This window comes from Trachypithecus francoisi, unplaced genomic scaffold, assembly GCF_009764315.1.
Source record: "Trachypithecus francoisi isolate TF-2019V2 unplaced genomic scaffold, Tfra_2.0 Lachesis_group12, whole genome shotgun sequence".
NCBI lineage: Eukaryota > Metazoa > Chordata > Mammalia > Primates > Cercopithecidae > Trachypithecus > Trachypithecus francoisi.
Genome location: NW_022681457.1, coordinates 66,121,342 through 66,135,486, shown reverse-complemented (window position 1 = coordinate 66,135,486; position 14,145 = coordinate 66,121,342). Strand labels below are relative to the sequence as shown.

At 43.5% G+C, this 14,145-nt stretch overlaps 1 protein-coding gene across 2 annotated transcripts in view; it reads right to left on the bottom strand.

Annotated features, from left to right (window-relative positions):
- Positions 1-13,723, bottom strand: part of ZFP82 (ZFP82 zinc finger protein) — a 28,195-nt gene extending 14,472 nt beyond the window's left edge. Inside the window, exons 1-4 of one of the 2 annotated variants that reach the window (XM_033225953.1) lie at positions 13,586-13,723; positions 6,509-6,595; positions 4,585-4,711; positions 2,277-2,369 (exon numbers count right to left, since the gene is read on the bottom strand). In XM_033225953.1, coding sequence (XP_033081844.1) covers positions 2,277-2,369; positions 4,585-4,711; positions 6,509-6,517 — 229 coding nt within the window. In that variant the 5' untranslated portion in view covers positions 6,518-6,595; positions 13,586-13,723. Of the gene's footprint in view, positions 1-2,276; positions 2,373-4,584; positions 4,712-6,508; positions 6,597-13,585 lie in introns of both variants that reach the window. The other variant, XM_033225952.1, reaches the window with a different exon arrangement.
- Positions 13,724-14,145: the final 422 nt, after the last annotated feature.

Here is a 14,145-nt window from a genome sequence, read left to right as displayed (position 1 = left end):
TCTACTATATCCATATTTCTTCTTAATGTGAAGATAGATGGATACATCGATGGAAAAAGCAAGTAAGAATGATATTCTGGCTGGCTGGGCGCGGTGGCTCAAGCCTGTAATCCCAGCACTTTGGGAGGCCGAGACGGGCGGATCACGAGGTCAGGAGATTGAGACCATCCTGGCTAACACGGTGAAACCCCGTCTCTACTAAAAAAATACAAAAAACTAGCCGGGCGAGGTTGCGGGCGCCTGTAGTCCCAGCTACTAGGGAGGCTGTGGCAGGAGAATGGCATCAACCCAGGAGGCGGAGCTTGCAGTGAGCTGAGAAAAGATGGGGAAAAAAGGCTTCTCTGATAACTAAAATAGTCTTCCCATCACACATCTCCATCCCCTTACTCTGCTTACTTTTTGTTATAGCACTCTCATTACCTGACATTGTATTTCCTATTTATTTACAGGTATTACGTTTTTCTTATTACAACGTAAATTCAGTGGGATAGAAACTTGATTGGTTGTTGACCACTGCACTGATAGTGCCTACGACACTGCCCAGCTCTGAGGCCACCTATCTATTTATTAAAGACCGAAGTAAAAGTCCTAAACCCCAACAGACTGAAGGACCCTTTTTTGGCTAAAGACCCCCAAACTTTAAGTTCCTAGTCATGGCACATGGCAGAACAGAAGGCTGGTCATGACCCATTTGCTTCCAATCCCTTTCACCTTTCTGATCATTAGATTTTCTCAAAAGTCAGCTTGAGAAAATCAAAGGCTGAAAGACTCTTTCGTTTACTTCATCAGAACACTCCCCCACCACTCCACACTCCTGTTTTTATGGTTCCAACATGACAGCTATTCCAGTCCACAGCTTCTTCTTGATAAACAACTTACAGCCTTGGACTGGTTTTGACTGGTCTCCCAAGGATACACAGATCATGGACTTCTGTCCTACATTTACCCTTTTAATGTATAGGTCCTACTTATAATGCATTTAAATGTTAAATCTCTACCCTAAAGTGATCATAGGACTTATGTTAACCTAATATGCATGTGTACAGTCTCCTTCCTGAGTATTCATAGCTCCTCCTGTAGCGTGTTGAACATGTATACTTGGCTAACATTCAGCACATGTTTCTGTCTTACCCTCTACCTCCCTTGAAGTGCCTGCCTCTGGGCAGAAGCCTAGGCTACACTTCCCAGTCTGTCAGAATAACCACCTTGCAAGCTGCAACCCTTTATGCAAAATAAAGCTCTCCTTTCCAAATGTATGAACTTTGTCATTCTTCAGCTGACACTATAAATGCAAAAGAGGGGCCAGGCACGGTGGCTCACATCTGTAATCTCAGCACTTTGGGAGGCTGAGGCGGGCGGATCACCTGAGGTCAGGAGTTCAAGACCAGCCTCGCCAACATGGCAAAACCCTGTCTCTACTAACATGGCAAAACCCTGTCTCTACTAAAAATATAAAAATCAGCCAGGCGCGGTGGCATGTGCCTATAAACCCAGCTACTCAGGAGGCTGAGGCAGGAGAATCGCTGAACCCAGAAGGCGGAGGCTGCAGTGAGCCGAGATCATGCCATTGCACTCCAGCCTGGCAACAAGAGCGAAATTCCATCTCTGGAAAAAAAAAAAAAATGCAAAAGAGGAAAGCAACTGAATCAAAATATACAATGGTTGTCAACAGTGAGCCAAAGAGAGCACCACCCCACCCCTCAGTTCCATCAAAGAGGAGGAAAACTAGAGAGAACAATAATAAAAAAGAAGAGTGGTAAATGGGACAAATAAGTGGTTATTTTAGTACTCCCCAGCTAAGACCTTAATTTGCTCCCCAGGTTGCAGACCTTTCCTCCTTGGGCCACAGACCTTTCAAGAGGACTTTCTTTTGTTTTTTGTTTTTTTTTTTTTTTGAGACGGAGTCTCGCTCTGTCGCCCAGGCTGGAGTGCAGTGGCCGGATCTCGGCTCACTGCAAGCTCCGCCTCCCGAGTTTACGCCACTCTCCTGCCTCAGCCTCCGGAGTAGCTGGGACTACAGGCGCCCGCCACCTCGCCCGGCTAGATTTTTTGCATTTTTTTAGTAGAGACGGGGTTTCACCGTGTTAGCCAGGATGGTCTCGATCTGCTGACCTCGTGATTCACCCGTCTCGGCCTCCCAAAGTGCTGGGATTACAGGCTTGAGCCACCGCGCCCGGCCTCAAGAGGGCTTTCTAAACAACATAAGGACGTGCCTCTTCCCCAACCATCTGGGGCTCCCTGTGGTGATGGCTTCTTCCTGCCCAACTGGCCCTCACCTGGATATTGTCTTCTTCCTTTCCTCACAACTTTCCAAGGCTCTTTTCCTTGCTCCAATAAGGAAATCACATCTGGTTTAGAAATGAAGCATCCTGCTTAGAAGAAAAGGAATATAAGGTACATGAAAATAAAAAATAAATCAAAATTACTTTGATTCAATCTTGGTTAAATTATATGTCAAAACAGTAATTGATAAGGCAAAACAAAGAAGTGAAAGATGTTTTAAAAACATGTACATTAAAGTTACACAATAAATAGAGATTAGAGAAAGAATGAAAAAATCTTTTCAAAATCTATATTCATATAAGTGTTTCCTCTTCAGAGGCAATAGTGGCTGAGATCACAGACTGCTGGGTGCAAATCCTGCCTGAGCCACATCCCAGTTGTGTCGCCTTGGGCAAGTTACTTCTATGCTACCTTTTCCTTCCCTATAAAATAGGGATAATCATAGTACCTATCTTCTATGATTATTGTTAATACTATATTAATATATGTCTGTATCTAAACATTGTCTAGAGTATATACCAAACACTATTCATATTTCTTTTTTTTTTTTGAGATGGAGTCTTGCTCTGTGGCCCGGGCTGGAGTGCAGTGGCCGGATCTCAGCTCACTGCAAGCTCCGCCTCCTGGGTTCACACCATTCTCCTGCCTCAGCCTCCCAAGTAGCTGGGACTACAGGCGCCCGCCACCTCGCCTGGCTAGTTTTTTGTATTTTTTAGTAGAGACGGGGTTTCACCATGTTAGCCAGGATGGTCTCGATCTCCTGACCTCGTGATCCGCCCGCCTCGGCCTCCCAAAGTGCTGGGATCACAGGCTTGAGCCACTGCGCCCGGCCTACTATTCATATTTCATTAGCTATTGGTTATTCTTCTTTTGCTGAAAGGAAAAATAAGCTTCCTAGGAGATGTATTATTATTTCTTGGATATTCAAACAATGTTAAATTAAATGTAAAGTTCTTGGATTTTAACAGCTTTACTGCAATATAATTTATGTAACATAAAATCTACCTGTTTTAAGTGTACAATTCAATGATTTTTAGTAAATTTACAGAGTTGTGCAAACATCACCACAACCAACACTTAGAATATTTCTATCATCCCCCAAACATCCCTGCTGGTCACTGGCAGTCAATCCTCATTCCTACTCCCAGCCCCAGGCCATCCATTGATCTTCTTTTTGTCTCTACAGATTTGCTTTTTCTGGACATTTTATATAAACAGAATCATATAATATGTAATCTTTTGCATCTGGCTTCTTTCACTTAGCATTGTGTTTTTGATATTCTTACATGCTATAACATGTATCAGTAGTTTGGTCCTTCAATGAATAGTCTGTTGTATGACTGTGCCATATTTTATTTATCCATTTATTTAGACATTGTGAATAATGCTGCTGTGAATACTTATACATCTTTGTATAGACATGTTTTTATTTCTCTTGAGTAAACATTTAGGAGAAGAATTACAGGGTCGTATCTTTAACATCTTACATTCCCACTGTAATGTATGAGGGTTCCAGTTTTTCCATATACTCACTAATAATTATTTTGTCTTTTGACTAATAATTGTATATATTTATAGGCTACAATGTGATGTTTTGATACATGTTATTGTGGAATTAGCAAATCACGGCAATTTGCATATCCATCACCTCAAATATTTATTATTTCTTTTCTTTGTAGTGAGGACATTAAAAACACCCTCTTGTGGCCATTTTGAAATATACAATATACATTATTATTAACTATACTCATCTTGCTGTGCAATAAAACACATGAACAAAATTCTTACGTTTTTAATTTTCAATCATAAAAGTAGGTAAAACTGAATATGTTTGTTTATTAATGAAAGGTATGAGTTCTCTTGAATTGTAAATAAATGCTGTTGATCCATTTTACCACTACATAAATCATATGTATTCTTTCTATAGAGCAAACTCAATAAACAGGATCTAGCTATTTCCCTTACAAATATACCAACAAGCAACAAAACATCTAAAGTAATTCTGAATCCAAACACAAAGTGAAACTTGTTTTCTTTGACACTGGTGAGGCTACAAATCACAAAGATCTCAAACTCAGCCCCTTCGTTATTAAGGAAGGACCAAGGGCTACTTAAGGATGGGGAGGGTGGATGTGCTTAATGAAGGTGCTCACTTCCAGTGAAATAAAGCTCAAAGTGTTCCCTTTAGAAAGTGGAGCAAAAATTTAGATAGTTTCCTAAAAGATACTCTTGAAATTTCCAGAGGAAAAAGTTGATGTTACAGAGAACAGAGTCTAAATTCCTAGAAGCAGTTGACCTTACCCAGTGAGACCAAGTTGCTGTAGTTCTCCAACATCACATCTCTGTACAAGTCCTTCTGTTCCAAGTCCAGGTATTCCCACTCTTCCGGAGAGAAGTCTATGGATACATCACTGAACATCACTGATCGCTGAAATGACAAACCACACATTATAAATGAAATGGAAGAAAATGTATTTTAAGATAGAAGGAGAAAAGAGGGAAGAGATATTGCAGGAAGTGGACCATATGGTAAGAAAACAGGCTCGGGCTGGAAGCCTGCAACACAGAGAGTCAGGAAATGAGTGTGCCTGAAGCAAAGTGCCTGGGTTCCTGAAGGATCCTGTTGCTACAGACACAGTCTCTTATACTCTGGCAAATCTTAATCTAGACATGCCTGGGAAAGAAAAAAAAATCAGTTTTCCAATTAAATGAAATACTGTATATAAGCCTTTGCCTACTATGTCTCCCTCATAAATTCCCAAGGAAGGTGAGTTCTTCTACCCCTTTCTCCTTAAATAACCGATTGTTTTTTAAAGTCTCCCTCCACATAATATCTTTATTTTAGAAAAGGATCTAAATGCAATTAGAGAATGTCTTCTAAGTTTGTCCTAGAAGCAGATCATATCATAAGCATTTTTCTAATTATGACTGTTAAAAATTGGTTGTATAGGCTGGGCACTGTGGCTCACGCCTGTAATCCCAGCACTTTGAGAGGCCGAGGTGGGAGGATCACCTGAGGTCGGGAGTTCAGGACCAGCCTGACCAAAGGGAGAAACCCTGTCTCTACTAAAAATACAAAATTAGTTGGGCCTGGTGGCGCACACCTCTAATCCTAGCTACTCGGGAGGCTAAGGCAGGAGAATCGCTTGAACCCAGGAAGCAGAGTTTTTGGTGAGCCAAGATGGCACCATTGCACTCCAGCCCGGCCAACAAAAGCAAAACTCCGTCTCAAAAAAAAAAAAAAAAAATTGGTTGTATAATAGTCTATACAATGCATATGTGAGATTTAATCATTCTTCTATACTTAGATATTTTGGTTGGACAAAACCTTAAGATCCTCCTCAATTCTGGGAGTCAACATGACTACTTATGTACCTGGATTACCTTCTCACATGTTATCACTTTCCATCCCTCACCTTATGCCTTCCTGATTCCTGAGTTAAAGGATACTGATACAGCATAATCCAGAATCACAAAGATGTCATTCTAGACCAGCACATCCTGTTCAACCAAAAATGGAATCTTGTTCCTATGTAACTCAGGAATTCCAAGAGAAGATCTCAGATCTCTCTGTATGTAAGACCTAGCCACACCCCTAATCAGTCCTAAAAGCCTCACAGAGCATGAGATCTTATGATATACTGAGGCTGAGGCCAACTAACAGCAACTCTTACCTTTTTGCTTTTTAACTTTTTCTTTTTTTTTAAGAGACAGGGTCTTTCTCTGTCACCCAGGATGGAGTACAGTGGCACAGCCATAGCTTCACTGCGGCCTCAAACTCCTGGGCTCAAGCAACCCTCCCATGTCAGCCTCCTGAATGGGTGGGATTACAGGTGCAAGCCACCATGCCCAGCCACAACCCTTATCTTACGTACTTGGAAAACTCAAGTCTGGAAAAGTTCAGTTTTCCTATAGATGGCTAAATGGGCCCATCCTCTCTTATCAACTCACAAAGACTGGTCAAATATTTAAGAGATTTCATTTTTCCTCCATCGCAGCTTTTAGCAGAAGACTGAGCACATATAGGAGACGCTGAATGATTAGTTCAACAAATACAAGAACAATGACTAGAATAAAGAGTATTCATAGGACAAGCATTGTGGTTCACCGGCCACTGGATGTGGAAGAACTGGAAGAAGGTTCTTCCAGTTAGGAAGTTTCAGGATAAAAAAATGGTGACAGGACCTTAACATGATAGTATTCCCAGAAGGAGAAAAAAACTTACAAGGGCCATGGTATAGAAATTCAAGAACTGGTCAGTCCTCCTTGGGGTTTACTTGCCAGGAGAAGCACCGAGTTCACAGAGGCTGATCTAGGGGGAGAAAAACAAGGCCATGAGATCAGATGGACCTCAGAAATCCCCAAATGACTTGAGTTACTATGACCTTTCCCCTCTTCTGATCTCTCCACCACAGCCCCCTCAACGCACACGCGTGCACACACACATAGGCAGAGAGAAATTTGAGGGAGCCTGGACGAGTCTAATCCGTTGCTAATTCCAGGGCTGATAAGGGGCCATATCATCTAAACCACAATCTTCCTCCTTCAAAGTTTCATAGGTCTGTTTAGATTCACCAGACACAAAGAGAAAAATTCATAAAGACCAAGCCTGGCAGCCATTACCACCACAAAATTGCTGCACTGGCAACCCTGCTTGCAGTCAGAACAACTTTCACAATCCTCCAGGCTCATCACTCTCTCTTTCCAGTCAGAATCAGAATCATCCACGTTGTCTTCTAGAATGAATTCATTTGCCATTCTCTTTCTTACAACCTAGGCTGAACAGGCATGGACTCATGCTCTTGGTCATTTGACAATAACAAATGTCTATTTATCAAGAATTCCCATATGTTGGGTGTTATATGTGTGTGTGTATGTGTGTATGTATATATACATACATATATAAATATATATATATATATAATTTTTCTTTTTGAGACGGAGTCTCTCTCTTATTGCCCAGGCTGGAGTGCAGTGGCACAATCTTGGCTAACTGCAACCTCCAGCTCCTGGGTTCAAGCGAATCTTCTGCCTCAGCCACCCGAGTAGCTAGGACTACAGGCATGCGCCACCACACCCGGCTAATTTTTGTATTTTTAGTAGAGACGGGGTTTCACCATATTGACCAGGCTGGTCTCGAACTCGTGATCTGCCCGCTTTGGCCTCCCAAAGTGCTGGGATTACAGATGTGAGCCACCGTACCTGGCCTGTTTTATATATATTAACTCTATACTCAGGATGGCTCTTTAGCACAGTAATTATTCTATCCATGCAATGGATCAGAAATTCACATGAAGAGAAAACCACTTGGGCTGGGTGTGGTGGCTCATGCCTATAATCCCAGCACTTTGGGAGGCCGAGGCAGGTGAATCACCTGAGGTCAGGAGTTCGAGACCAGCCTGACCAACGTGGTAAAACCCTGTCTCTACTAAAAATACAAAAATTAGCTGGGTGTGGTGGCAGACACCTGTAATCCCAGTTACCGAGGAGGGTAAGGCAGGAGAATTGCTTGGACTTGGTGGGGGCGGAGGTTGCAGTGAGCCGAGATTGTGCCATTGCACTCCAGCCTGGGAGACAGAGTGAGACTCCGTCTTGAGAAAAAAAAAAAAAAGGAAATAAAATCACTTGTAGAAATGCAGTTTATGAGTAGCAAAGCTGCATTTGGAATCATTTGTCTAACCACAGAGTCAGCTTTCCTTCAGCTCTAGCTCTTTTCTCTGAAACCCAGAATTTCTATTCCAGTGAGAGAAAACTGGCATGCATGATTCACTAAAAATAAAATAAAATAAAATAAAAATAACACATCAACTTGCCAACAGGTATCTGGTACTGATGCCCATATTAGTAAGCATGAGAGCAAATGAACATTATAACCAGTATACTGCAGACTGTGTAGATTTTAAAGTATGTACGAGCAGCATTTAAACCATACACACTCTTTGATTCAGAAATTCTACTTTGGGGATTAAAAAAATAATTGTACATATGATCAAAGGTATGTGTAAGAGTATGTGGCTATTGTTCATAATGGAAAAAAGCTGGAAAGAACCTAAATGTCCTTCAATAGAAAACAGGTTAAATAAATCATAAAGCATCCATAGAGTAAAACAAACTGCTGCCATTTAAAAAAATGATGATGTAGCTCTTTAACTGGAAAGATGGAAATATGTTCAGTACAGTTTGTTGAGTGAAGAATGCAGTAACAGTTGTGAGTGGTATGATCCTGTTAAGGTACAGCAAAAACAGATGAGAGAGAGAGAGAGAGAGAGCATGTGTGTATGTGTGTATGTGTATGTGTGTGTGTGTGTGTGTGTGTGTGTGTGTGTATGAATCTCTAAATGCTAAGTTTTAGAAAATACACAAGGACATATAAAATATTAAAGATATATAATCTCTTAGAAAAATAAAATGAACATTATGAGGACATCTGTAAAGTATACATACAAATCAGCACAAAGAAACACTGAGAGGCATCAATAGATAATGATCTTGATTTTCTTTTTGCTTACATTTATTTCATGATTCTACATGATTATATATATATTTGAAATATGGATTTTAACTTTGCATAGTGGAAAACATTCTTTAAATAGATTAAAGAGATACTTTTTAGCGTAGTCATCCCTTGAAGTTGGAGAAAAAACTCAATATCCTAAAAAACGCTGCTATGTTTTTACTGGTTTTGTTGATTTCAGCTCCCAAAATCTGAACCGACTCCACGATTTCTAAGTGTGTTCATGTATGTTGGAGTTCTGCTTATATAAACATGGCTACACATCTTCAATTAATGCCTTGTTTCACTGCTGCTACTTCTCATGACTTCTTGACCAAGCTTTTGTTTTGCTTCTCGAAGAGTTGTTTTAGCCATGAGGCCCTCCTAGGAGTTGCTGAATCTTCTTGTCCTGTTCATTTGCATCAACATCATGAGAGTAAAAACTATAAGGCATATGTTTATTACATAAAATCCATTACCCCATAGGAACCCCATGAGTTTGGTATTATTTGGCCATGACCTGACAATGCTTGCCATAATCAGCTGTCTCCTTCCCATGACCTCTCAAGCCATGCCATCTGACTTCTTCAATGACCTTTACCTCACCTATCTCAGTCTTATTCTTGCATAGGCTTATCTAACTTGAAAGATAACAAACAATCTAAGGATACCAACCATGTCATTTTGATCACTGTATTTCCCCTGAGGACTGGCGCAGGATCTGGCATATTGTGAGTACTTTATAAATGTCTCATAATTCAACCCAGAAATTCCACTTTTAGGAATTTATCATTAGGAAATATTTGTAAAAGTATATAAAGATGTATTGCAAAAGAGTTCATCAAAGAATAATTTACTGGCTGGGCGCAGTGGCTCACACCTGTAACCAACACTTTGGGAGGCCGAGGCAGGCAGGTCACTTGAGGTCAGCAGTTTGAGACTAGCCTGGCCAACATGATGAAACTCCATCTCTACTAATAATACAAAAATTAGCTGGGCATGGTGGCGGACACCTGTAATCCCAGCTACTTGGGAGGCTGAGGCAGGAGAATCACTTGAACCTGGGAGGCTCACTGGAAGTTGCAGTGAGCCGAGATTGCACCATTGCACTTCAGCCTGGGCAACAGAGAGAGATTCCGTCTCAAAAAAAAAAAAAAAAAGAATAATTTACAACAACCTGAAATCAAATATCTAACAGTAGGCAACAAGTTGAATAAATGATGTTCCACTATATTATAGCATATTATGCAATTATGATTGATGGCATTGGCCCATATTAATTAAAGAAGGAAGATATTCATGATAAATTACTAGCTATGGGAGTCAGACTAAAAGAATATGTACAATGTTGGGAGGTGGCAGATTCTCATTTATTAAAAATACAGGCTTTGTTGTCAAGATTCAGGATATGAACAGAGCTCTGGGAATTATTAACTGTGAGAATTTGGACACATTAATTTTCAGTGTCTCAGTTTCCTCAGAGATAAATTAAGGAATCAACAGTACCTACCTTATAGGGTTGTTGTGAAGGTTAAGAACATAATACATAAAGCACTTAAAATGGCTTACTGTAAGCACTAAATTCAGTGAAAAAACATTACATACCCCTCATTCCATTATTTTAAAATTATCTTCAAAAATTTGGTACTTGCTGATAAATTATCTTTAATAATTTTTTGTTTGTTTGTTTGTTTTTTGTTTTTTTGAGACGGAGTCTCGCTCTGTCACCCAGGCTGGAGAGCAGTGGTGCAATCTGGGCTCACTGCAACTCTGCCTACTGGGTTCACACCATTCTCCTGCCTCAGCCTCCCCAGTAGCTGGAACTACAGGTGCCCGCCACCACGCCCGGCTAATTTTTTGTATTTTTTTAGTAGAGGCAGGGTTTCACTGTGTTAGTCAGGATGGTCTCGACCTCCTGACCTCGTGACCCACCCGCCTCAGCCTTCCAAAGTGCTGGAATTACAGGCGTGAGTCACCGCGCCCTGCATAATTTTGTATTTTTAGTAGAGACAGGGTTTCACCATGTTGGTCAGGCTGGTCTCGAACTCCCGACCTCAGGTGATCCACCCGCCTTGGCCTCCCAAAGTGCTGGGATTACAGGCGTGAGCCACCACGCCCAACCTCTTTTTCGTTTTTCAAACTAAGTGTTGGAGAGTCTTTGTCTCCTTAAATGATCAATTGTGATTCTATTTTGGAAAACAAACACATGTGCACAAGTGCACAGAAAAAAATGGAAAAACAAACATTAGAATAGTAATATTTATTCTGCATAGTGAGACTAGGGGCAACTTAAATTTTATTATTATAGAGTGAAGATGACTGGGTGGTAGGGGATGGAGAAAATCTGTTCTGAATAGTACTAAAAATAGTTGGCAGCTTAAACCAGGACTTTCTTTTTTTTTTTTTCGGGGCCAGAATCTCACTCTGTCACCCAGGCTGGAGTGTAATAGCAGGATCTCGGCTCACCGCAACCTCTGCATCACGGGTTCAAGCAATTCTTCTGCCTCAGCCTCCCTAGTAGCTAGGATTACAGGCATGCGCCACCATGCCCAGCTAATTTTTGTATTTTTAGTAGAGACGGGGTTTCACCATATTGACCAGGCTAGTCTCAAACTCCTCACCTCAGGTGATCTGCCCACCTCAGCCTCCCAAAGTGCTGAGATTACAGGCATGAGCCACTGCGCCCACCCAATTAAACTATTTTCATGCAAATAAAATTAAAAACAGAGTTGTGAAGAGGGAATATCTTTTAGTTGTTAAGAAAATTGTGACTCTATAAGCCTGTGACATGAGTGGGTTTTGAGAAAATAAACAACAGCGTGGCACAAATAAGTAACACCCATCGGTTCTTTAACTGTTCTTCATCAAAACGATGGGCTATTTTCACTATCAAGATTCTTCTATGAATGAACACAATCAAGTAACATTCCTAAATTCAGTAAAAGTATACCAAAGCAGACAGAACAGTGTGGTAAACAACTGTTTATCTCTTTTTCTCTACTAAGAAACTAGTTTTATATTATGTATAATCCTTGCAAAATGTTTTATTACTCTCTGTTCTAAGAGCTTTACACATAGTAATTAAAAGAAGGCCCACAGAAGTAATGAAAAACATCTACCTTGGCCGGGCGCGGTGGCTCAAGCCTGTAATCCCAGCACTTTGGGAGGCCGAGACGGGTGGATCACGAGGTCAGGAGTTCGAGACCATCCTGGTGAATACGGTGAAACCCCGTCTCTACTAAAAAAATACAAAAACTAGCCGGGCAAGGTGGCCACTGCACTCCAGCCTGGGTGACAGAGCAAGACTCCGTCTCAAAAAAAAAAAAAAAAAAAAAAAAAAAAAAAAAATCTACCAAATGGGTATGTGTAAACAGGCTCTCCGGAGCGGACCTAGGTATCAACTCAATGGACAGGACATTTATGAAGAATGAAACAAATATTCTCACGTCCTAAGAAATAAGAATGTATTTCACAGAAGAAAGCAGAAACACCCACTCGCCTCGACCTTGACTTAAACAGGCAACAGCAATTCATTCCTCCTCCCCCTCAGACCCCCCTTTTTTTTTTTTTTTTGAGACGGAGTCCGGGGCTGGAGTGCAGTGGCCGGATCTCAGCTCACTCTGCAAGCTCCGCCTCCGGGTTTACGCCATTCTCCTGCCTCAGCCTCCCGAGTAGCTGGGACTACAGGCGCCCGCCACCTCGCCAGGCTAGATTTTTGTATTTTTTAGTAGAGACGGGGTTTCACCATGTTAGCCAGGATGGTCTCGATCTCCTGACCTCGTGATCCGCCCGTCTCGGCCTCCCAAAGTGCTGGGATTACAGGTTTGAGCCACCGCGCCCGGCCCAGACCCCTTTTCTTAAAGAGTTGGGCAGGACTGGCTAAGGGAACCTGGCTTTTCTTGCAGCCCAGCCTTGCATAGTTAAATTAGGGCACAATGCCACCACCGCCCACCCACACATAACCAGAGTAACATAAGAGAGAGGGCGTTGTTAACTCTGTCCAGTATCAAAGAAAGATCAGGGTCATGGATGCCCGGGGCTGGAAATGGAGTTCACAATAGCTTCCTGGAAGCAATGCTGTGGTTCTGAAACCTGCAGCTGGACTCTTCAGAGCTGTGAGTGTACGTGCATAGGTCCAGGTCCGCGGGGAGGTGGCGTGAGAGTCCCTCCAGGAGTAAGCACGGGCGGGAGCGGGGGCTCGTTCAGTTCTAACATTCCTATCCCAAGGTCGGGTCTGAGCCTTGTTCCGCTGTTGCCCAGGCTAGAGTGCAGTGGTACTATCATAGCTCACTGCAGCCTCGACCTCCTCCTAGGCTCAAGCCATCCTCCCGCCTCAGCCTCTCCAGTAGCTGGGACCACAGGAGAACGCCACCACACCCGGCTCATTTTTTAAATTTCGGGTACAGATGGGAGTTTCGCTTTGCTGCCCAGGCTGGTCTCGAACTCCTGGCTTCCAGCGATCCTCCCGCCTCGCTCTCCCAGAGCGCTGGGATTACAGATGTGAGCCACCTGGCCCGGCCTAGTCTGTGCCTTTCTGCTGGGAGTCTTTCTTCTGGCGCGCAGAAACTAATCAAGGGCCATTTCTCTGCAGCTGGGCCCAGTGTGGGCAGAGGATGCTGGGGTCAGTCACGCACTCCACGGCCACAACAACCTTCGCCCATACAATAGGCTCTGCACCCAAGTCAGCCGCACAGACACCGTCACGTCCCAGCCCCGGCCCCGTCACGCCCACGACACACACACCCGGGCCTGAGGCGCAGGCTCCCGCCGCTCTGCGATACTGCAGTGGTCCCGCTTCCCTCTCCTTACCCCTGTGCCGCAGTGCTTTTCCTACGGATTGCCAGGACCGACGCTTCGGGACAGGACTGCTCACTGGGGGCGCGAACCCGAGGCACAGCGATGCTGGAACGGAGGGAGCCGCGGCCGGGTCTGGCCACAATCCCCGGGGCCTAACGGGCTGCGCGCGGGGACTGCTGGGAGGGCCGGGCGCGCTCAAGGAGTGCGCAGGCGCGGCCAGTCTCAAGGGTCGGCTCACTGGTGCAGCCCCACGATCTGTGAATCGGAAGCCGGAGCTGGGCCTGTCCCAGCCAGGCTGCGCTTCGAGTCCCTTAGCGCTTGGGGACAGGGCGGCAGGGCCTGGAAGGGAGCGGGGACAGATGGCTGGCGCGTTAAAAAAGGGCGCCCGCGACCGCCTCTCCATAGGGCCGAGTAGGGAGCTCTGTGAGCGAGGACGGCGCTGCGGATCTGTCCCTGGCGCAGTCCTGAGTGGGATTCTTTCACTGGGTGTGGCTGGTTGGGATTTTAGACGATGTGACTCGGGAGACTCGTGGATGACCGGGATGAGGTTTGTGACAGAGATTGTGTGACTG